The following is a 26,138-nucleotide window of genomic DNA, read 5'->3' as shown; positions in this document are numbered from 1 at the left end:
GAACCAGGTCATTGGGATCGCTGATCCTCCAATGAGAATGAAATTTGGAGTAGCTCTCATAATTTTCACATCATATTTTAGTATGCTTTCATTAATCTAAGATCTTGTGCTTTCATTAATCTAGGAGTGGGGTTTTCCACCAAAGCTCTAGTGCTTAACCTGGGCTGGTGCTAGAGCCATTTCTTTACTGGTTTGTATCAAATTACCAGCTTGGTTTTCCACAGCCAGCGTGGAGCCACATCGTTCATCGCCAAAACATTTCTTCTTGTAAATGTTTAACACACTCTGTCGCATATAGTGAAAAAATGCAAATTATACACCACTGCATTGAATTTTTCTTGTGTTAACACATGTTCATCTGGTCACTGAAAGGGTTTATGGGTTACCAAATGAGTAACCAAATACCCAAAATTCAAACAATACTCAACAAAAAAAATAAAACATTACACTACGTTCCTTCAGACCGCCAATAACTGTTTCTTGAATGAAAGTTCCTATCTTTTATTCACATATTTACCAACTCAGAAGTGACACCAAGTGGCTACACAAACAACACAACAAACCCACAAAAAACATGAACACAAAATATAAAAATTTTTATAAATATAGCTCCTACATCTCCAACATGTAGATCACTCTGTGGAGTGCAAAACAGCTTTTAAAGCAAGATCTATCAACACTACTAACTCGGTTAATATAACAAAGTACAGATTTCAGAAACCGGGTTATTAATGGTCTTTCAGGTGGAAAATAATCTGTCAGTGCATTAACACACTTAAATTACATGATGATAAAATAAATATTGGGAACATACGAGATGGTGAGCTTGTGTTATTACTACAACTTACAGTTGTGTTGGCTGTTTTTGTCAAAATTAGGCTATTCAAAAGTGAAATTAACCCAGGAGTATTAAACATGGCTTGGCCTTCCAGCTGCTAGGCTGTTGTTTTTTTATGGCTCAACAAAGACTTGGTGCTGAAATAGCACCAATTTAAGTGTACCAGAGTTGGTACTTGCACCAGTGGAAAAACAGATAACTAGTGCTTGGCAAACACTCACACCACTTTAGCTCTGGAATCGATTTGGAGAAGAAAACTGCCAGAAAAAAGCTGAAAACTGACATTAACAAATCAGGGGAATTACCATCTAACTATTCACAGATTAACCCCAGATTGGTTTGTCAGTTTTTCCCACTGGCACCTGGATACTTGACATTTGAGTTCTTGCATCTGTTTATTATAAATATTCTTTACCAAGACCAACATTTATCTTATATGATTTTTTATAGTGTTAGTTACTACAGTAGACTCCCACCTATTCGCAGTTCAATATTCACGGATTCACTTTTTCACAGATGTTTTTGTGGAATATGACTCCAGATTATTTAGAAAAAATAGCCCATTCAAGGATTTTTTTCGTAGCACATGTCTAAAATATTTGAAAGATGCTTGGAAAGCTGAGACACCTAGGTGCAATGCTAGCAGCCAATCCAGGATCAATTAATGATAGTAGATCATTAATTAATTGGGTGGAATTGAAGCCTGGACCGGGATAAGAAAAACTGTAGATATTAGCTCCTGCTGTAGTAATAATGCATATTGAGGTATCATTGTTGGTTTAACTGTTAGGAGAGTTGTGAGCATTTTTAGAGGTCTTGGACGTGGTTGTGGGGTCCATCTATTTATTGGTACCTGTACCATTTAATCTCAGTCCATTTGTAAAGAAAGTGTATTGGGACAGACTAGTATCCAGCCCCTATTGGCTCCAATTCATACTGCACCTCAAGGCCCATTCTCACGTTCAGTCTGTGATCAAGCAGACAGATGCTGATTATACTGGGTAGATAGTAAACTTTACAACTCCTGCCTCCATCTCTCGCAAGGCATCCCCTCATTTGCGTTGCCAGGGTTTTGTGACCAACAGTGGCTCTTTTTCTCTCGGGTCATGTCTTTCCCTCTTTCCATTCCTGTCCTGTCTACATCACTGACAGTACAGTACATTCCACAGACACTAGAGCCATTGTGGGAAAGTTTGAAGTTGTGCAACAAATGGCCCATTATGCAACATTTTGATCATTTTACAAGCTTTAGCTGAGTTGACTCAAAGATATTTGTATTTATGATGAGGTTCAAATGTGAATCTCAATGAATTTGAATAATAATAAATAAAGTGATATTGTGTTTTACTTCTGTTAATTTTGATGGCTTTCAGCTAATGAAACTTCAAATTTAAGTTTCTCAGAAAATTATAAGATTACATATGACCATTAATGATTGTGAATAGTATTCTAATACAGAAATGTTTTGGTTGTCACCCTTTTTGATCATATTTTAATAATTTGAGATGCATTTGTATTCAGTTACTAATGAAAAGGAAACAGGTTCCTTTGTAGAATTCAGTCATATTGAACTCCTAATAATTTTATCATTAACATATCATCCTTTTCGCCATTGCAATGTTTTCTTCTTTAAATTTGTGCATTTTTAAAGTCCGTGTTTAGCCTCTTGTGAAACCTTTTCCTTTATCATAAACACTGAAGTTGACTCAGTTAAAAGTATGCTGTCTTGTGAGTGTTTGCGCATTAGTCCTTATTTTGGCTGTGGAAGTTGTCTCATGCCTGAGTCTGCGTGGATGAGGGAATGAGATAGGAATGAGATGAAGAGGAGCTTTCACAGTCAGAGGCGTCCCCATCTGTTCGCCTGAGCCTAATTGTTCCTGCATGCGAAGACATGGAGAGAAAAAGGAGGAGGAAAGGAACTGTACTCATCCCCTGTCCCAGAGTTATTTCTGTAACATTAAAAGACTGCCACCAGCATGCTCAAGATTATTGCCATGTAAATAGTGGCACTTGGCTCGATTCCCCACTAATGAATGTCATTTACTCTTTTAAACGAGGATTAATTATCGACAGAGGACCCTTCTCTCCTCCCACAGGGTGCATGTCGCAATTAGCTGCCAAAGGATGACTGCTAACATTTCTGTTTTTAAATGCATCTATATGTAGGCATATGCTTCTGTGACGAAAACCCTTCCAATTAACTGTCTGTGTAATTCTGAGCTAAATCTGAGAGACGGGAGAAAGAGCAGCTGATGTAAGAATAATACCTTTACCTAAACTGGAGCACGCAGACCTTGTGTTCGATGTTGTTGCTGGACATTGTTGTGAAAGTAATGGAAAAGAGAAAGTCACACTACTTTGGAGTTAGCCTCCCAGTTGCAAAATAAGGCCGAAAAAACAAACACAAGCCTCAAATTAGATTTCCCAAAACATAGCATTCCCTCTCATTTTACACACCACTGTGGCCTGCAGACGAGAATAGAATAACCAGTGAAATCCGCCTCAGGAACCGACTGGCACAGTCACAAGAACACTTGACAAGGAGGGGATCTCTTCATCTATTATTATTAAACTTCATAACTTCTTTAAAAATCAAGCTAGATTTTTTTTTTTTTTTAGTTCTTTTTTTTGTACCTCCACTGTCAGATCTGCCTCTCTTTGCTTTCTTTTTTTTCTGTTGCAGAAGCTCTCCTTCCCCTTTTGTGAGCTGCTTGCTCTGATTCCTGCATCGGAGGGTTATTTCTGCTCCCAGTGGGAGTGTTTCAAGTTTTAACCTTTTTCATGAGCTGAGTTTAGTGAAACACAAGACCAAAGATTCACCAATGAAAGATTTTGTGGTCAATTTTCAGTTACCGTTTCGTAAAGCTCTGATTCCCAGATACAAATTTTAGCTGATTTCTCTTAAAGCTCCACTAAGCAACTTTTACAAATTTCTATTTCTGACATATTTGTGAAAATTGTCACCATCTTGTGACTGTAATATGAGACAGATACGCTCTGAAAAGATCAAGCTTCTCCCTGAGCTACTATTGCTATCTGAAGAAATATCTGCTGTGGTCGGCAGCATTTGTTGTGGTGAACCATCTGTAGCATAGCAGAGAGAAAGGGGGAGATTGTGAGCAGCATGTACACGAGGATGATTGACAGCACTAAGGCCCTCCTCTTGCCTCTGATTGGTTGTTTCTGATGGAGCAGTCAGATTGACAGCAGGTCCATGTCTCATACCATACTGTCATGACATAATTATAGTTTTAACAAATATGGAAAAAAATAAAAGTTACATATTTCTACTATGAAGTGCTAGAAATATTATTCTTGATAACTGGTAACTTTGAAGGAAGACAGAGTCTAGAACTAGTTAAAGTTGATCGTGTCCTCTTGTATTTTCCCTACTTCCTCTTTGTTTTATGGCCTGATCTGGTCGCTTCTTACTGGTTTCGCCTGCCCTAAATCTCCCCATCAAGCTTGGAGACAAACACAGACACGGTCAAGAGATGTTTGTGTTTGAGTTTCCTGAGTGCATCAGTGTGACAGCGATTAAATGAAGCATACTACATGTGTGTATAAACTTTTAAAGGAAGACGGACTTCTGATTTACACACATTCGCTGAACTGCTGACGTTACTCCCAGAGCAGCAGGTAAACAGCAGAGAAACCTCATGTTTTCACTGCGAAGAAAACAGTCCTAAATAACGTTAAAAACTAAAACCTTCCGACGTCAACACTCTCGTACCTATTTTCACTTCTTCTCCTTACTTTTCCTTCTATCTTTCTGTCAGTGTCAGGGTGAGGGGCATGCTCCAGGCTGTTGCAGGTTTAGCAGATTCTGAGGAGCACAGGAATAATTTGAGATCCGCTCTGTTTCATCATCCTCTGCTGTCAGAAGTTTGTTTCTGAAGCAGGAGCCTGAACATTTGCTTCCTTGGATGATCTGTCACAAGTGGCACTTTGTTGTGCAGTTGTATTTGTCTTTGGCAGGTTTTACACAGTAAATATGAACAGAAATACACAGCGATACAATGTGCAAAGTCTTGTTTCTTGTTTCTCAGAACTTGTTTTATTGTTGCGTTTGATTTTGGTTTTGGGTTTTTTGGGGGGGATTTTTCGTTATACAGTAGCCCCAAAATTAAATCCTTTTGTACTACTTATATACAGTCTTTTCACTCTCCCAACTTATAGAGATTCCTAGTAAAGATGAACAAAGACGCCTCAATTAACTTAAGTTGCAGTATTTTATAGTAATAATGCTCTCGCACAGACGTTTCTTAAAGAAATAATCTTTAACAATCAAGAAAACCACTGAACTCGTCCATATCTGCAGTCAGAGCAATAAGAGAGACATTTAAAAGAGCCAACTGTGCCAAGCAAGTCCATCTTACCTCCAGGCACAGTTAGGAAGACAGTAAGGCAGCAAAAGCACTTCCCAAAGCTTACAGTTGGAGAACTGTAGCAAAAATTGATCTTGTGGTTCCCATGTTGCCATAACAACCATTAGATGGTAAATCTAAACGGTTGAAGCCCAAACTCCAGGTAGGTTTGGCATGAGATAAAGGCTAAATACATGGTTAAGCAACTTTCGCCTAATGGGGAGTGAGATGGAAGACCGTGGGAACCTTGTTCACATGCAAAGTATAGTACAGCCTTTAAATGCTGGGCTGTGTCCAATAATGTGCTGATTTGTCCTGGAAAAATGAAAAATAGATTCTCCTTGACTCTCTCAGGAGTATAACAAATGTCTGCAATAATTTCAGTAGGGTTACATGTGCGTGTGGTACCAAAACTGCGACTTTCTCTGCCACATTTTTTTCCTTCCACTCAACTTTCCATTAATATGCATAGATTAAACATTCTCTGATATGTATGTATATGCATATATATAAATGTAATTACAATTAACACGTTTTGTGTAAGTTTAAACCACATGGACAGGGTTTGTTTCCTGTGTTGTGCCTTTAAAGTTCAGAGGGGATCTTGAGGAAATGGATATGAAGTAGTAAAAAAACGTTTTAAAGTGCCCATGTGAGGAAGGTGTAAGTGAATAAACAGATAAACAACCAGCAGCCTTTGCAGATCGACTCCCTCTGGCTGCGGGCCAGACAGGTACTACCTCCGGCATAGTTTTGGAAAGGGCCACAGCAAGCAAAGGCTGCCTCAGAAGTCAGACAGTCTGCACATTTTTGCCGCTGATGGCATACCAGGGGCGCCATTTTCCTCCTTGAGACAGACAAGCCAGAGGATCTGATTGGCCTTCCGCCAATATGCACTCACAAAGGCTCCTTTGACAGCAGGTCAGCCGGTTAACCAAGCAGTAGGCAGAGGGAGACAGCTGGAAAAAAAAAAAAAAACACTTCTGTACGCTTTTGCTGCATGATTAAAGAGTCCTACACATTTTAAAAGGTGCATCATATTCTTGTCAAAAATGTTAAAGCAAACATGTACTTTTGCGCTCCTGCAAACTGTGCTGGCCTCACATCCCGAGACATAGGTCTGACTGAATGCTGTTGAGCAAACATGACCCGTGCTTGTACATTTTCAGTCTGGCTTTGGATCTGTGTTGGCCTGTGTAGACCTCCAGGCTGCCAAAAGAATACCATAAGTATGTAAAATAAACATATCCTATAGCTGTCAAGAATCTTTCATATTTTCCTCCTCACTGATAAAGTTCAAGTATCTGTGGTGGAGGTAAAACTTTTGTATTCTGTTGCAATAGCTGTTGTTTTTTTTTGTAGATTTAGAGTAACTTCCTAATACCAAAATTTAAGAATGTGGCTGTAGGTATATTTTACATAACACAAACAACATAGCTAAAGCCAGAATCAAGCACATGTAATTGTGTGTCTGCTTTTTAACAATGATAAAATAAAAATGCGCAGTGATTAGTTCATCCCTGTTATAATATTGATGCAGCCTCGCAGCATTGTATTTTTATCATAAAGCTGTGTAGGTGCTGACACGGTGCCATTAAATAGCTGTTGATGTCCTCCTGTCGGTTCCTGCGCTCATTATCTCTCCAGTCCAGACCTTGCTTCCCCGCTTTCTCCTGCCGCACATCTCCTCCCCTGCGAATCGGCCGCTTTGCATACGACTGATGTTTAAATGCTGCATTGTTAACTGACGTGGGGCAGCCCTTTGCTGACCCGGGAGGTATTTGCTCGTTTGATCATGGGGCAGCAGTTTTAATGTATCGAAGCAGCTCCGCTCCGTAAAGCCCCCCGGTATAGGGAAGAGGCAGTGGGCCAACATGGACGAGGGATCCACTGGTTGTAGGCCTGCAAGTGTAGAAAGAAGGTGATTATAAAAATGTCTGTTGGTCAGCAAGGCCAAAGGGGAGGGTGCTGACCCTGCGTTTCCACTTATGCCGCTATGGTGGGTGTTGGTATTTCAGGGGGTTGTTGCGAGGGTTGTGGAAGAGATGGAGAATAAGACTCTATTGACGAGCAGATTAAATATTCCCGTCATTGTCTGTGTGCAAAGGGTTTTAGTTCTACAGATCTCTTGAGTATTTGCATCATTATTTGTTGTGGTTTTTGTTCTGTTTAGCACCGATAATGTCCAGTTTCAATGAATACAGTAATAAAACGTACAATCCTGTTACATGTTTTGCCTTTAGAATAAGCTGATAAACACTTTTTTTTCTGGCTTTAAGATCATAAAGAACTGAAAACCTCAGTGTCAGTGAAAATATTTCTCTTTTTACCTTTTTGTCTCTGGATAGAATAATCCCAGTTCGCCAACTGACAGTCCAACAAAAGTGTTGAGAAAGAGAAAAAGCAATGACACACTGTACAAGTTTGTGCTTACACCGAGGGACCTATGTATCAAACCCCTGTTTGCACTCAAGGTAACCAGACTCTGGCCCCTTAAAAGAAAATATTGAACCCCCACACACATCTTTATTGCCTTTTCTTACCCTTTTGTCCTCTTTCTCCTTTTCTGTTTGGTTTGTTTTGTTGTTCTTTTTTTATGGAAACTCTTTCGGACTGGCAGTGACCATAGATATCAGTAAGGGGGGGTAGGGGGGGAACCTGCAAGAAAACTGGCTTCGCTCAGCTAGATCATTAATATTTGATGGATTGGTCCCCCATGAATTTCCCATAGCATTCCATACTGAGCTTATGATGTGCATGAGACTGCAGAGAGTTTATTTGACTGGAAGCCCAGCTCACAGTCAGGTTCAGGAACATAGTAATCACATGGATCATTGGCTAGCAAGTAAGCTATTTTAACAATTATGTCTAGTTTGTGTAATTTTGTGTGATCGGTGTCAAATCTGTGCACTTTTACACTCCTGAGGAACAAGTTCTAAGTCCAGCTGTTACATTAACATGACAAAAGTGTTGTGCAAATAGTTACTTTTTGGTAGCTGTAGCTATATATTCTGTAATCATGGACCCTGGTCATGGCAGTTTTGGCCGTTAATCGTCCATCAAAGCTATTTTTGAGTTATTAACGCGCCAGAATCTGTTATATTTCTGAACAGCTGACTGTCCCAAATAGGAATTATTGTGAATTATGGTGGTTTTTAGAATGGTTTTTATTTGTCCATTAATGGGCAAATTCAGTCTGTCAGCAAGTTACAGGTGTACAACATTTTCAGGAAAAAAACCTTAGTCAGTTTTATGAAAACTTTTAACATTTTTATAACCATTTACCTCCATATTTCCTCAAAAGTATAAACTTGTGAAGAAAAATAGATCTGCAGTGGTTTGTGGATGTTATAACATGGTTTACTTATGAATGGAAAAAATGACAAGGTACTGGTATCCAAATTGATGAAGGGGTAGATTGGTTCCTTCTCCTGTTTTGTCTACATATTCACTGTATTGTATTTTAATCAGGGTTGAATATGCAATCTGCTGAAACGACTGTTGAAATTTCTGTATGACTTGCGAAATATATATAATACTTGAAAATGCATGTTTAAAATTTTCAAATTTGCATTGACTGCAGGTATATACTCCAGAGGAAATGCATTTTTTTTCTTTTTAACAACATTGCCCAATACAGAAACTAAGCTAGTTTCATTATTGGGCAATAAAACTCATTAGCTGCTTGGCTTTACTTAAGCAACACTATCAAACATTTTTGCAGCTCTCAGCAATTAGCAGGACCAAATATATTAATAGTTTCCGACATATAAAACCACCTAGATAAACAATTTGTTCGCAAAGTAGTTCTTTAAGATACTAATATATTGCAACATACCCGCACATTTCAGCAGATGTGGGTTGAACTTAATGAAATATTGAAAGAATATTGTTGGTCACCTAAACCTTCCCATATCTACAGTCAAAGAATTAATTAAAAATGTAACTTTGACAAACAAGGCTGGACAAGAATCCAAGTTTTTCTTTGTCCACCATTTACAGTGAGGAGGATGTAAAGGGAGTCCAAGCTCACTAGTAGAGAACTGCAGTAAAAAATCACAACTTGTGGTCAGTGAATCTACCAAACCATTTATTTTAAGACTTGGCATCAACAACAAGTTAGGACAGTGTTGTAAACAAAATACATTATCTATCAAATCTGTTTATACATAGACATAGGCTGGTCAGGAAGATAAGGATTTGAGTGGAAGCATGAATAAAGGAGTTTGTGTAGCAGCCCACAGCCTGAAATTACCTCTTTTTTTCTCTTAAAGCAACTAACCTTTTGTCACCACAAGGTTAGGTTTATAAAGTGTTAACAGGTTCAGAGTTCCCCAATAACATTAATAACCCTTATGACTGAGATCATTCAAACCCCTTTGTGCAAACTTCATGCAATTGGGCCATTAAGTACTCTAGAGACTGTTGTCTCAAAAGGCGTACCTTTAAATTCCTGCATGAATAATAATGTTAACTTGCTCCAAATGAACTCCCTCCTTCTTATATATGTGAGTCGAGCTCTTTGCGTCCTCATGAGATATCACAACTGGATTTTGCAAATATGATTTGCCTCTTTTATTTCCAAATGTCCCAGAGCAACCCAGATGCCCCTTGACTTTTGAACTGTGGTTCACAGGAAAAGCAGAGGTGAAGCAGCAATCTGCATCTCTCATGGCGCTTCTCGCCCACGCTGTAGCTGAGATGGAAAGATAGCATGCCACATGAGTTTACTTCTAAAACAAAGAGGAAGAAAATCTTTGTCGATAAACTCCAGCTGTCATTGTCGGCCCCTTCAAGTTCTTTTCGTTTTATTCCCCCAACCTTTTTTCCCTTTTTTTTAATGGTCGCTTTTATTATTATTTTCTTTTTCTTTTTCTTTTTTTGTTTCAGCAGATGATTGACTCTGCAAGGATGCAAGCCCTGATTAGCAGGGCTTCAGAGCTCAGAGTCTATTGATCAGGCCTCCAGAGCACTAAGCAAATGTAGCTGGAGAAACCAGTCAATATTGCTGTTTCTCCAACAATCCCAGTCACAGTGGTGGCTTCCCCCGCACAACCACGATTGCTACTTTTGAGGGATTGAGAAAAAAGGGGAGATTTGTGTCTATTGCAGATCGTTGTCTTATTTAAACTTATTTGTGCACACTTACTTTGTGATTTCTGTCCTCCAGGTGACTCTATTTTTTCTAAACTATTTTATGCTCTGGAAATGGGAATTATTCTTAAATTAGGTGAATATAATAAATGTTTCCTGCCTCCTCAAGTTTAGTCTAATCCACCACCTAAGCTTCATATCTGTAGCCTTGTAACTCTTGGGTCTTTCTCATCTCTCAGTCTAGAGAAGCTTGTCTGCAAATTTAATGGAGCAGCATGGATTATTTAGTCTGACTAAAGTCTATCTTGTAGTGTCAAATGGGGGATTGTGGAATGACATTATACCCCTACATCGTCTTCCTTTGCTGCACTCCTGGCTGGATGAAGTGATTTGTGGCTGTTAAATGTGCATTACATTTGTACATTTGTTCTGTGTCATTTTTGTCTAGGTTGTGAGATTTTCTCCACCAAATTGCCTCCACGAACATGCAAAGTTGCGTTTGCGTTCATAAAAATGAGCAAAATCATGATTCGGACTCGTTCGAATCTGTTCAAACTCAAAGGCGTCGCATGAATTTGATCAAACTCACAAGTGCCAGTTTAAAAATCAGTTCAGATATACAGGAATCAAGTCGAGTTGAAATGAACCAATTCACTGCTATTCTTCTGAATTGGCATGAACTTAATCAAATTCACAGAAATTAGTAAAAATTTGCTGGATTTAACTTAAAGCTGATGCAAATTTATTTAAAGTCCCAGAAGTTAGTTAAAATATACAAAAAAAAAAAACAAAAAAAAACACAGGAATCTGTGGAGACATAGTAGCTTTTTTTTTTTTTTTTTTTCCTTTTTCAACACCTCCTGATCAGTTTTGATATTTGAATGGATGAAAATGCACAAAATAAGTAGTTAAATATTAAAACAAAATGTTTGGGAAAAGCATTAGCAGTGAAAGGTTTTTAATAATGTGAACACTTTATTTAAAAAGACCATTGAAATGAGACTTTATTGATGAAAGTTACAAGCTAAAGTAGAAGAGATTCCTCCATTTTGTTGTTAGTTTTTGTTTTGTGAACGACTCTGTCTGAATCTTAATTAATCCACTAGTATTCTCAAATATTACCACCATTGCAAAGCCATTTTTCCTTCTATTGGGACTGCTTTCTCAAAGAAGTAACTGATAACAAGGTAGTATTGAAGAATCCAGCTGAAGTACATAATAAAGTTTACATAGTCGAGAATTGGCCAGCATTGGATTTTTTTTGCATTTGTTTAAAACAACCAGTGTGTGTGGGTGTGTGTATTTGAGTGGCTTAACTTAGTGTGTGCTGGTGGGCAATAAAACGTCATGGTATGTGCAGAGAGACACATGAAGCAAAAACCACACGGGACTTGAAGCAAATATTTAGATTTTATGAAAGCAAACAAGCAGCATTTACAGGATCTTTGTTACCCGTTTATAAAAAGAAAAAAATACAGAAACAAACATAAATACTAATGTCCTCATCTTTCTCATGGAAGCTTAAATAGACTGGATTTGTTGTGACCAAAGAGTTTAAACCATTTATCGCAAGCTGGGATCTTTTTTCTTTTTTTTTCCCTGGGAAAACAGTTTTAGGCACTTCGTGAGTTAAAGCGTTGGAGATTATGTATGTGAACATTCATTTAAGAAAGAAGATAACTCCAGCAATTAAACCAGCAATTTAACCGCTGAAAGGAGAAATGAGCTGAAAGTTTTAATTTCACATATTGGTTCAGCGTTTATTAACTGGCTTTAAGACGTTTCAAACAAGAGTGCTGGTTTGAGGTGTCCAAGCACGGATTCACATTGTCTGTCTGTAAAAAGTAAGCCAGCAAAAGAAAAGCAGCTCCGACAGGTTATCTTGGAAAAAAGTTAAAAGTTTAGCATGGCGTTAACTCGATTTATGTACGTTAATGACATTTCGACGCTGAACAAACAGCAAAAATTTATTGAAGTCATAGGTTTTTGGAGGCCTGCAGCTGTAATGGGTAATGTTTTATTTTCTTTCACCTTTTTTCGCTGTGGCCAGAAATCTGATCTGCAGCTGGCCCCCGGCCCTCGTGGAATGTATACAAGTGGGATTTAGGGTCGTTTTTTTATGGGGTAACCTTAGCACATGGTGCAAAATGTCAGTTTTCAACAGTTTAACAAAGTTTTGTTTATTATTTTTAAATTTGACATTCAAACATGTGCTCAGATTTGTTTTAGAAGACTGCGCTTTTATGAATCAAGTCATGTTAAGTTATTTAAAAAATGCAATAAAAAAATACCTTTCAGCTTTTTCGGATCCTTCACAGGATCACATTTTTATGGCATTTGCTTTTGGCAGGTTGAGCTTTAGAAAATCTTACAAAACGAGGCGTAAACACAAAACAAAGTTGACTTCTTCATACAAGTCATAAATGTATCTGTTCTTTTCATTCAACATAAATTTAATAATGACTATCAATGTTTAGGAAGGAACTCTAACCCCATATAGTTTTGTTTTTTACTGAATAAACTCTACTTTCTTGTTTCCCTTGGGTGAAAGTAGTTGCAACACAACAGAGAAGCACTAATCAATTGGACAGAGAGAGATGTTGACCATTTTTCTCCTTGTTTGAAATGTATTATTATTATTATTATTATTATTATTATTATTCATTAAATGCATCAAAACCAAGAATTCCCAATATTTTCAGTCTGTAAATCCATCATACAACTGTGTCGGACAATTAGGGCCATTGTAGAGAGAAAAAAAATGGACAAAAACACCATTTGAGTACATTTCCACTACTCTCTGATGTCTAAAAGTTATAAATTGCAAGAATAAAATTACAATTTCCAATGATTAAAGGCTTAGATGTCAATATATGTGCATTCTGGATCTCACTCCAGGTTTATAGTGAGTCCGCACTCTGGAGATTTTGTTCTGACACAGGAAAAGAACCCGACTCTACGACTTACACTTTGAAAAACTCAAATCAATTCTCATCTCATAAACTTTCCACTTCAGCCTGATGGAGGACTCCTAGCGCAAACTGTGTAGTTTTTAAAAGTCTTCTGAATTTTTTTTTTCTTTCAACTTCTTGACTTCACAATATCTTATTATAAAATAAATTATTGTAATTTTATGCCTTTTAATCATTAAAGCTTTAGTTTTGAGAGAACAGCTGAGAAACAGCATGCACTTTAATGCAATTTATAACTTAATGCAATTCATAACTTAATGTATAACTTGCAATAGTCTCGTATTGCCTTTATTTTCTGTCTGATTCAAACCTGCTAGCTCTGACAAGAAACCTTCATCAGACCTGGCTTTCTTTGTTTTATAGTCTCGAGAAATAAAATTGGAATCAGTGGATCAGACGTGATCCACCAATCGGCATCAGCCAGGAGAAACCTGATCAGTGACTTTAAAAAAATACCTGTGTTGTTGAGATTTTCTTTGAGTATTTCACAAATTAAGGATAATGGAACTATCTTTCTCCAAATAGACTACTATCTCCCTTAAATGCTAACTAAGATGCTGCACAGTCTTATTTCAGGATGCTCTATTCAGAAAATGACAGCTAATCAATATGGCATGCCTTCATAAAATACAAATCTACTTAAAAATACATGCTGCTATCATCTTACAGCCTAAACAGGGAACAGTAGAAAAGGAGAAAAATTAGAGAAGGTCAACCAAGAAGGGCATTCTGTTGAAAGAACAGAAAGTAAGCAGAAGGTGTGAGGGAGGGGACATAAAGATGAGACAACTGTGCACCAGAAGAGAAAAGACAGAAGAAGGTGAGGGTTCAGGAAGGTTAGCTGTCATGGGACTGATCTGTGTGTGTTTGGAGCTTTGAAAGCCACCTGCACCGAGACCAGAATGAGGGAAAAGTTGCAGCAGAAACACAAAATTGCTGCCGGCAAGAAAAGTTCTTAAAAATTCCAGAAACAGTTGCAACATATTCCTTCTTCCTCTTTCACCCATTTCAGTTTCCTCTTTCCATCTCTTTTTCCCCCCCCCTCTTTTAATCCCTTATCTCATCTTTTGCATGCGCGTTCCTGCCTCCCACTCTGAATTTACACCACCTTTCTGCTAACTTTCCCCTTCTGCCCCCATTCCCTTCCTCCTTGCACTACTTCTCCAGCAGACTGCTGAATCCCAGTCTAGCCTTGTACTGCTGCTGCTACCGCTGCTGGCCGTGGTTGTTAGCAGCCAAATAAAAAATGGATGAACTGCTAAAGCTCTGGTGCTATTTTCCTGCCTTTAGTTGGAAGGAAAAGGAGGAAAGTGGGAGACGGGCAAGGAAAGAATGAGGCCATGTCTTCCTTATTAAAACCTGACCAATTAGTTTTTTATATACTCTTATCAGTAACTTTAAAGGAACCTCTGGTATTATTTTTATTTTACTAAAATTTAGCTGTAAATTATTATGATACATTAGTTTTGAAATGTTTTATTTGCATATATTGTTTGCTTTCATCAGAGGAGTTGCTTTCTGTGCAGAACTTCCCAACTCTGTTTTATAGATGCTTGTGTAAAGTTTGAGCTCTACAAAAATAAATGTATGTTTTTGTATATCTACGTTTATTTATGCTACATACTTCCATTTTCTTACACTGTACTGTTCAGTACGCCTATTTACATCCATTGCTGTCCTTTAGTTACTGGTTTAAACTTTTAATAGCATTTCGATGTAGAAACTTTTTTTGCAGCCTAATAGCTCTAGTTTTCAACAATAATAAAATAAATAAATAAACAATAAAAATAGATCAGAATCTGAACCACAGCGCTGAAATAAAAGTATTGCTCTTTGGATGCAGTAACTGATGGCAGTTGCAGTTTTTAGACAGAGGAAGCAAAAACAAAGTTTTAAGAGGTTATTTAAAAGGCAACTGTATTTTTGCAAGAGAGAGCAAGACTTTTACCAGGTAACAGTAAGGCTGAAGAAGGTATAGAACCGTGAAATTGTTTTATCCTTTAGTCATTTCAACCTCTATCAAATGCCACCGGACATATCTTTACCCTGTACACACAGAGATTTTTGTAGAAGTAAGGCTAGCCTCACTAACTGTACTTGTAGATGCTAAAGACCATTTAAAATGTTACCAGGTTGATCATTTTTTACTTTTTTCATGATTTGGTTCTGTTATACAGGCTCATTGACAGCAGGAAGAGTAGAAAAAAATTCTTAAAATTATAGTTCTTAAAGAGAAATCAGCTAAAATCGTGACCATCAGGTTTGGGCTTTACAAAAACTCAGAAATCAGCAACAAAATTTTGATTTCTGCACCTCAAATTAGGAAATTGATTAACACAACAGTTAGCTTTTTTAAATCAAATATATAGTTCATTATTGTTCTTATTGTTCTAAATGTTTACATGTTCTTTTCTTAAAAAAATGTATTTAAGTTCCTTCCACCGCTGCATGACGGCCTATAATAAAAGCTAATAGTCTCGCTCTTCGCTGTACAGTCGGTATATAAGTGTTGGTGTGTGCAGGCTCTTAAATGTTGTTTTTCTTTGGGGAATTACATGGTGTTGGGGTCTTCTTTAAATAATTACAGTAAACAGCGTCCAATTAAAGACCTACTTTAACTCTGTGTGAGTGTGTGCGCGTGCGTGTGTGTGCGGGTGTGCGTGTGTGTGTAGATGTTTTAGGGGGGGCAAAAAAAATCACCATTTATCTTTAACACCCCCTTGGGGGCAGTAGGCTGAGCATACATGGCGGGATCAGATCTCTCTTACAAACAGGTCAAGTCATTATCTCTGGTCTGAACTTGATCCAACTTTCCTGAATGCTTCGGCCTTCCTGTTTCTCGTTCCGTTCGCTTGTTTCAAACGCTGCACGTTTTGCTGCCTAGCCGTAGCGATCGCAGGCCCGTCTCAGCCCTTTGTTTCATCATATTTCAGTCTGCGGTTTTAGGTTCCGTGTGTGTTTGAGAGTGTGTGGAAGCCTCAGACAAAGGGAGTCGGTGTGTGAATATTAGGGAGCACATGTGCTTCTACAATGAAACATTTATTTGAATTAGTTTCGTTTTAACAAGTCGGGGCGTTACTAAGGCTTACCCCCACCAGTGCTCCACCTCCGTGTCCATCACTCAAACCATTTGTGAACACATTGATCCTTGCCTCCTTTTCCCATTTCTCCCCTCCTCCTCTTCCTCCTCTTCCTCCTCCTCCTTGTCTTCCTTGCTGTATATTCCCAGGGTTTGCAAGGAGGAGAGCCAGAATGGCTCAGACAGCCATTGATTTTTATTTTATTGGTCTACTTGTGGAAAGAGGATGGATAAGGGAGGGCCTGAGAGATGCAACTCTGCTGCTAAGTTTGCTCGTAGTGAAGTGTGTGTGCCTGTGTGTGTGTGTGTGTGTGTTTGAAGGTGGGTTGGGCCTGTCTGCTTATGTCTGTCTCACCGCCATTGTTTTTGTTTTGGGTTAGGGGTGTTATCTATCCGTCTGAAAATTATGTGTGTGTGTGTGTGTGTGTGTGTGTGTGTGTGTGTGTGTGTGTGTGTGTGTGTTTGTTTGTGTGTGCATGTCCAGCCGCCTCAGAGAGCCATCAAAAGCAGACTGTACAAGTGTACTGTGTGCCCGCCGTTGTGTGTTTTCCATGTGTACACACACGTGTGTGTCATTTGAGGAGCTGGGGAATCTGGGGTGCTGATGGAGCTGGCACCAGGGACTTGGACCCAAACACACACACACACACCCACACCCACATGCGCGCGCACAGCTGAGGTGTATCCCGGTGCTCATTAAAGCTGGTAATAAGGCTGTGTTGCTGAAAGAGGAGGGAAAAAAACAGGCGAAGGAAGGAAGGGAGGGAGGGAGGAAGAGGATGGGAATGGAGAAAAGGGGAGGAAAAAAAGGGAGATTTTAAATTTTAATAACACTGGTACAATTTTGTAAATCTTTCCTGACAGAAAAGTCCTCATTATTTTCATCTGTCTCTGAGGAGCCTCTCCTCCAGCTTTGCCTCCTCGGGTAAACGGACCTTTCTCTCTTTACCTCTCTTTTTTTTCCCCGATCTTCGGATCTGTGTTTCTCCCCTCACTCTCCACCTCTCTGCTTCACCCCTCCGCTCTTTCGTGTTTTCCCATTTCCAGCTCCTTTATTGTCCATCTCTTTCCCTTTCTCTGCTCTGTCGCTGATCATTTCCACTCTCTGTGTCCGTCTCTCCTACATCGCATTTCCATCCAGTTAGGTGTTACCGCTCCGGTTACCTGCAGAGGAGCAGTGACGAGAGCCAATAGGATAGCCAGGACCCTGCGCTCTTATTGGCTGTCACTTCACAGTTACTGCTCTGCTCTTTCAGTCAGAGATGCTGTAAATTTGCTCTTAGGTCATATTTAATAAATTTGAATGTTGTTGAAAAGTTTACTAACTCCATTCACTAAATGAAAGACCTTCTTTAGCAAATATTTCACTATAAGACTACAAAAGTAAAACCCCTATAAAGAATTGGATATTTTAAATATTTTCTCCTGGAAAGAAGCCTTAAAAAGTATTTACAAAACCAACAGGCACTGAACAAATTGTCCACATTATATCATTTAAATGAATAAAACTTCAGAATTAAATGATGAATTTATTCAAATTTTACATGGAATACCTTAAAAACTTCAATTAACAGTTTTAACAAGAAAACACGACATAAACATGAAGAAATTATGACTTCAAACTGTGTTGAAAAAGAGGAGGTGGGCCATAAGAGGGCATCCCTGAGATGACATCATCATCATGGGGTTTTTATGCTTTTGTCAACGTCAAATGGTTGAAAGTGGAGTTGATTAATACCGTTTTTAACTTGTCATATTAAACATCCACCTCCAAATAGGGAAATAAAAATTATTTTATTCAGTTATTTGTTTATTTTCACTTTTAAAAAAAAGGAAATGACAGGTTCTTGAGTCGATATGAATTTTGTGAAATAAATAGTTGAAATCACTTTAGCAGAATTTTATTAATTTATTTAATGAACTTTTTTTTTATTTATCTACCCTGTCACAGAAAAAGATATCAGTGCTTTTGTTTTGTTCACTCATTTTGCAACAAGCTTTTGTCTAAATCTTACTGAAGGAAACATTTGATCCAGATTGCCCCACTAAGATGCAACACGTGTAAAATGTTGAACATTACAGTTTATAAAATAAGAAACAAAGATTGTAGTTTTTATACTACAACAAACCATTTTAATTGAATGAATCTGCAGTAGGATGAATCACTACATGTCCTCTTTAGTGTCATCATCACTCTGATCTGGAAAACATGGTTCAGAAGCTCAATAATGCATAAACCGACACGTTGCGATTTGGGTCTCCAGTAGCTTAGCATCATTGTAGGGATCTGAGTGGATGTGGGTCAGTGTGCACATCTGCACCCTTTGCATCAGTCACACATCCTCAGTCCTCCGTCTCCCCCACCCCCACACAGACACACACTTCTCTCCCTCTGCCTTTATGTCAAGTGTCAAAACTGGAGGATGGATCCGGTTTGATAAGTTCTGTTCTGTCTGGCCACGTGTCAGGACAGGATCAACCACACAGTGGAGGAAAGCTGTGTTCGCCTTCCTACCTCCCACTTTTTCTTTTCTTTTAATTCCTCCTACAGGGAGGGCTTAAAGGAAACATTTATCTATTTACCAATTTTAGTTGTTTCTGTTAAAAATTCTAAATAACTTATCAATATCTACAGACTCATTGTCTCTCACTAAGAGAAATAAGTCATATTTCCTCCTCCTTATTACTTATGTCTCTAAACGTGTCACACCAGCAAATTTTGCTGGACGATAAATTGTCCCAGAAGTTATTGCGATAAACAATGTTATCGTTTTGAGACCATTTTCAAAACAATTTTATGGTAATGGCATAATAATGTAAGTTGGTCCTCTCAAGAATCAATAAACTCTAATTTCCAATCAACATCTAATAGCAGAACTGGAAGACATTTTAAATATCCAAAATAAATAAACGAAACAAGTTAATTAAATAATAAAATGGAAGCTGAAGTCTTTGTAAACAAAGCAGACCATCACAAATGGGTCTAGTTGAGACCAGGCACCAGACTGAAGCCGTTTGTCATACAGTCTTTAGTATAAAGAGAAACAGACACGAGAAAAACAATCGTGCAAATGGAAATTATTGAGCCCGTTTTAATTTATCATGCGATTAATTGATTTATTGCTAATTACAACAGACTTTGCTGCCGCTGCTCATGTGACGGTGTAAGAACAATGGTTCCTTTGTTCATCATTTGTTTGTTTCGACGATTGTTCCCTTCTGTTCTGGATGTATTTAGCTTGATGGGATTTTTACCTTTACTTCATTATACGGTTATGATAATGTGGCAGCTAGGTGGGGGTGGGGGGATTGAGACTGGGAACAGGACCAAGGATCATATCCCCAACTCCAACATCTCTCTGTCCAGTTTCCCAGAGTTTGAAAGAGGAGTGGCAAAAGCAAATGAGGTGGATTAGCAGTGCTTTCCAACAAAATATCGTCTCTGCTGCCCGGATGTACAGTTAGATCTACAAAGTAAGGAACAATCTGAAAGCTTCTCACGTCTTGCTTGATGTGCAGCGCAGCTCGGACGAGATGATAAGAGGAATTCATAAAAACAATAATAATTCAACAGTATATTTGAAAGACGTGACATTAAGAAACATCCATCCTCAATCTTCTGATAATTTTGAGTTTCGTTGTTCCACACATTTGTAACAAACGATGAGCTCAAGCATGAACCTCTGTCCTTAAAGCCAATCAAACCCGAATCATCTATTCTCTAATTAGACGTTTAGATTTTTAACTCGGCTTTCACTGTCCATTTAAGACGTTTAAAAATGGGGATTGAATTTGCACTTTTACCTTCCCTCAGCGGGGAAAGCTTTAATTGCCGATGTTTACATGATTTTTATTCCAGCTTTGTATCTGTAAACAGATGTTCCTCCTCTGCACAGAGGCTCCTTAAGTCAAAATGTGTGTTTATGGGTATTTTTTTTAATATACCCCTGGGACAGAAATAAATAATTAAACAAATTCCGGCCTTATCATATTCAGTGCAGCTTTGAACACTTGGGTTTTTGAAGTTATTCTCTGTGTTTTTTGCTGCCAAATAAGACTCCTCTAATAAACGCCGGTTTATTAGCGCTCTGCCTCCTCATCAGAATGGATAAAGCTAACGTCCTGTACAATTTATTTTTTTCCCACAGAAAGCTTTAAGTCACCCTGTTTTTATTTTGTTGTTGTTGGGTTTTTTTTTTTTAAACAAACACCACAAAGCAAGCTGGCTTCTCCCAAAGCATTCACACACACGCACACACACACGCACATATACAAGACACGTGCTCCTCCGGGTATTTGGCTTGGATAAATAATCATTCTAAATAATGAATGTCAATTAATGGGGAGAGACGTGGCCTTGCTAAGCGTGCTCTGATGAGGGTTTCAGTGGGATCTCCTCCCCAGCTGCTTTCAGCCAATCACAGCGGCCTCCTCTAAACACCAGAGCCGGGTTTGCTCGTTCCAACTTCTCGATTACCGGTTCATATTTCGCTGCAGCATCAGAATTATTCGCCGTTTTGTTTTTGGCGAGTGTGAAAATGCATTGCACCAGTTCGTGTGAAAAGAACTTCAAATTTTTTGTTTGATTTGTGTGTTTATTGGATAATAGTCCGCCTCTAAATCCCTACTAAACCTCAAACATTATTTGTGGTGAGCTCTCTAATGTCCAGTGTCTTATTTGTTTGTTTTTTTTAAATGAAGTTCAAGGCGATTGAGTTTGTATATTCATCGATTAGGACGAGCGGAGCTGCATCTTTGCAGCTTTCTGCTTAAAACATTCCTCCACAGTCATGGCTTTAGACTAATTGGCTTGCTGAATCTTTTGTGAGTCTGAGCTGGTGGAGTGTAGAAGGCCGCAAGCTCAGACTTGGACTTTAGAGGGTAGCAGGGTGACTGAGCAACCAGCCAGCCGGCCCCTCCTCTACCCCCCCGGTGATAAATGGCCACGACACGGGCTATTCATCTCATGCTTAGAGAATGGACAGTACCCCCCCTGCATGGCCTCTCTCCTATCCCTCCACAAGTCAGCAAATGTGATAATTCTCTCATTTGTCAGATGCAGCGGAGGGTTGGGAATGTGTTTGTGTGAGCAAGAGCGTGTGCTTCTTCTGCCACGGTTTCCCGCAGAGTCCTGGAAAAGCGCTGAATTTGCCTGTATTATTCTCCAAAAAATGACAAATGTTTGAGCTTGTGACAGCCGACCCTACTGTCACACAGACCTGAATGGTAACTGTTTGTTTTGTTCATCCTTAATATTAATTTAGACATTAATTAGTGAATGGTTTAGATTTTTATTTTTGAAAATTTTCATTAGCTTGACTTTTTAGTTAACTATTTGAAGTGCACACATTTAGTTAACTTTATTTGTCGGTTCTTTATATTTTTGTTAAAAGCAACAAATTAATTTATTTGTTTTGAGTTACCAGTTTCCTTTGGAGCTGCTGCTGGAGGGTCACAGAAGAGCTCCAGCTAATTGACATCCATATATGGCTGGCAAACCTCCTCAGCGGGCCGTTCCATTTGTTTGCCAGGGGACGGGGAAATTTGGTTTTCTTTAATTTAATTTGACTAGTTCTTTAATGTCTCTTCTATTTGGTAGTTTCAGTCCAATGTTTGTTAAATTTAAAGATTTGGTGTTGTATTTAAACTTTGTTTAAGTTTTTGTATGTTTAAATTACCCCTTGTGTATCAGCTGTGGTCTGATCAGCCACTATTTAAGCTTCCCTCATGTCTTGTTTGTTAGGTCAGTTTTGTGCTTGAGTTCTTTGTGTTACTACCTGAGTTGGAGTTTGTTATGTTGACCTCAGTTTTTGGGCCCAGTTCTTCATTGTTTAATTATTTTTGAACTTTTTTGTAATAAATTAAGATTATTTTTGGATTCCATTCAGCGTCTCTCTGGCTGGTTTATGCAAGAACCCTCACAGAGCTTTCGGACTTTTTTTCCATCAGTACTTTTTCTTTATCCAAGAAAGAAAAATCTCAGTTTCTGAACATCTATGGAGTTTATCTATAATGTTTTAAGTGGCATCTCTGCTTTCGGACATCTCAACTTCAGGTTTTAACCGTAAGACTCGTAGGAGTTATGGTCCACAGCTAAAAATCTGTATATTCATGGGACCCCAACTATAACTGCTTGTAACGGTCTAGTTCAAACATTAAATATGCCTTAATATGCAGTAATACACACAGTACAAAACATCTTGGCAGTAGCTAATATCTGCTATCTTTCTTATCTCTGCTCTTAGGAGTACAGCCAATCACAGCCAAGAAAAATAAATGCAGCTTCTGGATTGGCTGCTTTGTAAAGCCAGTAACATGTAAAGTAGCATAGCACTTTAATATATTCAGCTTATGTTTTAAATACTCATTACAAAAAGTCCCTCAAATGAGCCAATTTTCTACAAATAACTTTGACACAGAAAATATCAAATATTTAACTGTACATAGGTGATGTTCACTGTAGGTTTTTTTCTTTTGTTTTACAACCTGAGAAAACACACACAGTGTTGTGAAGAAGTTTTCACACCACCTGAACTTTGTCAAGTCGCATTAAACCAACACAAAGCAGGACATAACTGTGAAGTGAACAAAACACAATTATAACGTTTTTCACATTAAAAATCACTCCCACATCATGACACTGCCACTACCGTGTTCCACCATCGGGAGGGTGTGTTCAATATGAAGTTTGGTGGTTTTTTTAGGCTTCTACAAAAACGTATTTATGGAGTTATTGACTAATATTTGACCTGAGCTGAGTCAACAGCCAAATCTTTTCTATAAAGCCACTCATATTCTCCTTTCATTTCACTGTAGTGCACTGGGTTGTTGTTGTTTTTTTTAAGCTATCGTGTTTTATTATTTGATAAAGCGCTTATCTAAGGCGGTTAAAATGCCAGAAGACAATCAAAACAATTGCTACGTCCTGTCTGATCAGCATATGTTGTTTCATAATTTCTCTATAATAAAACCTCAACGTCTCAAGTTCGGCATGTTTGCGCTTCTCCTCTCCGGTTGTGTTTTGTTGGTTCAGAACCGCCTCGCTTTAGTTAAAATGGCACCGTTTTATTGTCCAAAAGACTGGGTTGTTTTATGGTGAATTCCTTCAGTAATTCTGCGACTTTTATTACCTCCAGGAAACTCCTGAGCCACTTTTTCCACTTTACTGTGCAAATAAAGTTTTAGAGCCAGTTTGCAGTGTGTATATACTGATCTGTCACATTTGTTTATAAGTGTTTTGCTCTGTTTCAGAAGTGTACACACATTAGGGCAGCCTTCTTTTTACAGACACTATGCAGGAGTAAACACCAGATTTCTTTTTTTTCCCCCCATTTTTCATTCAACTTTATGCAAGTTTTAATGTTCTCATAGCAGCGACCACAGAGTGATAAATACCTTGTATCCAAACCTCATGGTAACTATTAAACACAATAAGCCTCCAGTTGATTACTGGTCATTTAATTTGCACATAAACATGTGACTGTTTTACATGTTTACTGCTCTGTGTTGACACAGCATTAACTTCCCTTCTCTCTCTCTCTCTCTCTCTCTCTCTCTCTCTCTCTCTGCAGGATCATCCAGAATCGCATCCTGGTCTTCGTCCTCGGAGGCATCATCCTTCTCACCATCATCTTGGCCATCTATTTAAATCTGCGAAGTCACTGATCTTCTACTGTGCACCAATACAAAAACACTCCACCCCCCCCCCCCCCAACGCCTCTCAACGCAAATATAAACACACACACATATGCGTGATTAATAGCGACAACAGCGTTGTTCTGCTGTAATTAGGACAAATGGTACCCATGAATCATACTTTCCTAAGCCTGACAGGGAGCTTTTTTTCCATTTGACTTTCCTTTTTTCCTTCTGGTTTTGTTCCTTTTCTCCGTTTTTCACGTCCCTTGCTTTTTCCTTTCTCTTTTCTTTTGTACTCAGGCCTTTTTTTTCTTCTTTGTTTTACCATCTCTTGAGACAACAGTGGTGTGAAATGTGTTTTGTTTTTTTTTCTGATGGGTAAAACTTTCCATGTCATCCTCGATGTAGATTCGCAGTCCGTCTCGTCTTGGAACCTGGAAGAAAATACAACTGTGTGCATTTTGCATAAGTATTTGGACACAGTTCTGCGCATGCATGCACACTTGCAACAGCCGCAGTCGTAAACTGCAGGCCCTCTGACTATTGTATGTGGAGATGTGTAACTGTAGTATGTCAGAGCTTTGGTCACTTAATGAGTCAGCCATTTTTATGATGCAGAGAACAGCGCCTACAGAAAAGTCCTGCATTAAATCGCTCCGCGAAATCCAAAAATATTATTTTCAGGGCAGAATTTTGGTTCATACTATTAAAAAAAAAAAAACATATAATTTGGTTTGTTCTTCAATTCAAGAACAAATGTGTGACTGATTTAAGAGAGACTAAGATTTTTAACCTCAAAGTCTTAAAAATACTCTTTAAAAATACTTATGTTTCCATATTTGGTACATTTTTCTCCCATCATAAATCAATACTCTGTACTTTTCAACTTTCTTTGTGAGAACATATAGCTTATATATATGTATGTACTAACATTTAAATGTATGTCATGTATAGTGTTTTTGCTTTCATTGCAAGTGATTCTGTTGCTATTTATTTAAGAATGCAGAGGTTTCAGTTTAAATATCTGTGATATAGCTGTATGATTTATTTTGTTTAAAGATTTTTTTTTCTTTTTTTTTTTCTGAATTAACATAAATTGTATTGCAGGACCAAAACAAACTGTGTTGGTTTTTAGTTATTTTCGAGGTTCTTATGTTTTCTCTGTAAGCAGATCTTACCTGTAATGTTTGTTCTCTGTATTTCAGGACTGTCACAATACATGTTTCTGTTTATCACCATCCAAACCGATGATATAATGTGGTTGCAGGTTCGTCCTCTCGTGTGATTCTTATTGAATGTTTGGAAACTCTAAAGTCGTTTCACAAAAGTGTTCAAACTTCCTGAATTATCACTTTTGTCACATTTCACCCACACACTTTATTGCGTTTCTGAGGATTGTATGAGATAGAACAACATAAAGTAATCCATAACGGTAAACTGGAAGGAAAATTATGCATTGTTTTCAAAACATTTTACAAATAAAAATCTGAAATGAATGGTGTTGTATCATGCTTGTCCTTGTTGAAGAAAAGCATGTCTCCAGCCTTCACAGAGCAACTGGATTTAGGTTGTTTTCACACTTGATAGTCGATGAGATTTGGTTCGATTGGGGACCAAAATTGCAACATTTGTTATCTTTTCAGCTTCTGCGGCTCACTTTCACACCGCGCCGTGTCAAATGATCCAAACTAATAGAAAAATATGTTCCCCTCCTCGCCTGTGGGGGGCGTTGCACCAAAACCCACGACATGAAAATTTGCGGAACAAAACTTCCTTCTTCACAAAATGTAATTAAAAACGAAGTAGCGTCAGATTTCAGTGGTTGTAGGATTTCTCTAATCTCTTTTGTAAAAAAAATAAAAAAACACGAGCCATTTCTCCTGGTAGTGCTAGACGCTCGCGTTTGCTTTGCTTGTATTTACCCAGAATGCCATGTCCGATAGTTTGCTTCCTGCCTTTGGAGTGGTCTCTGATCCGCTTCCATTCGAACTGCGTCAGAGTTCACTTCAACCAAACTGAGTTTTCAGGTGAATCAGAGTTCAGTTGCACATGCACAGCTCCCCAAACAAAATAGTTTGATTAAAGTGAACTAAACAAAGCTGGTGTGAATGCCCCCTAAATGACAAGCAGGTGAACTCTAATCTCTGAAG

At 38.3% G+C, this 26,138-nt stretch overlaps 1 protein-coding gene across 4 annotated transcripts in view; it reads left to right on the top strand.

Annotated features, from left to right (window-relative positions):
* Positions 1-25,484, top strand: part of vti1a (vesicle transport through interaction with t-SNAREs 1A) — a 134,308-nt gene extending 108,824 nt beyond the window's left edge. For 2 of the 4 annotated variants that reach the window (XM_008436860.2, XM_008436859.2), the window contains one exon: positions 23,922-25,484. In XM_008436860.2, coding sequence (XP_008435082.1) covers positions 23,922-24,015 — 94 coding nt within the window. In that variant the 3' untranslated portion in view covers positions 24,016-25,484. The remainder of the gene's footprint in view (positions 1-23,921) is intronic. The other 2 variants (XM_017310975.1, XM_008436861.2) reach the window with 1 other exon arrangement.
* Positions 25,485-26,138: the final 654 nt, after the last annotated feature.

Source organism: Poecilia reticulata, linkage group LG19 (genome assembly GCF_000633615.1).
Source record: "Poecilia reticulata strain Guanapo linkage group LG19, Guppy_female_1.0+MT, whole genome shotgun sequence".
Taxonomy (NCBI): domain Eukaryota; kingdom Metazoa; phylum Chordata; class Actinopteri; order Cyprinodontiformes; family Poeciliidae; genus Poecilia; species Poecilia reticulata.
This window is presented reverse-complemented; position numbering and strand designations above follow the sequence as displayed.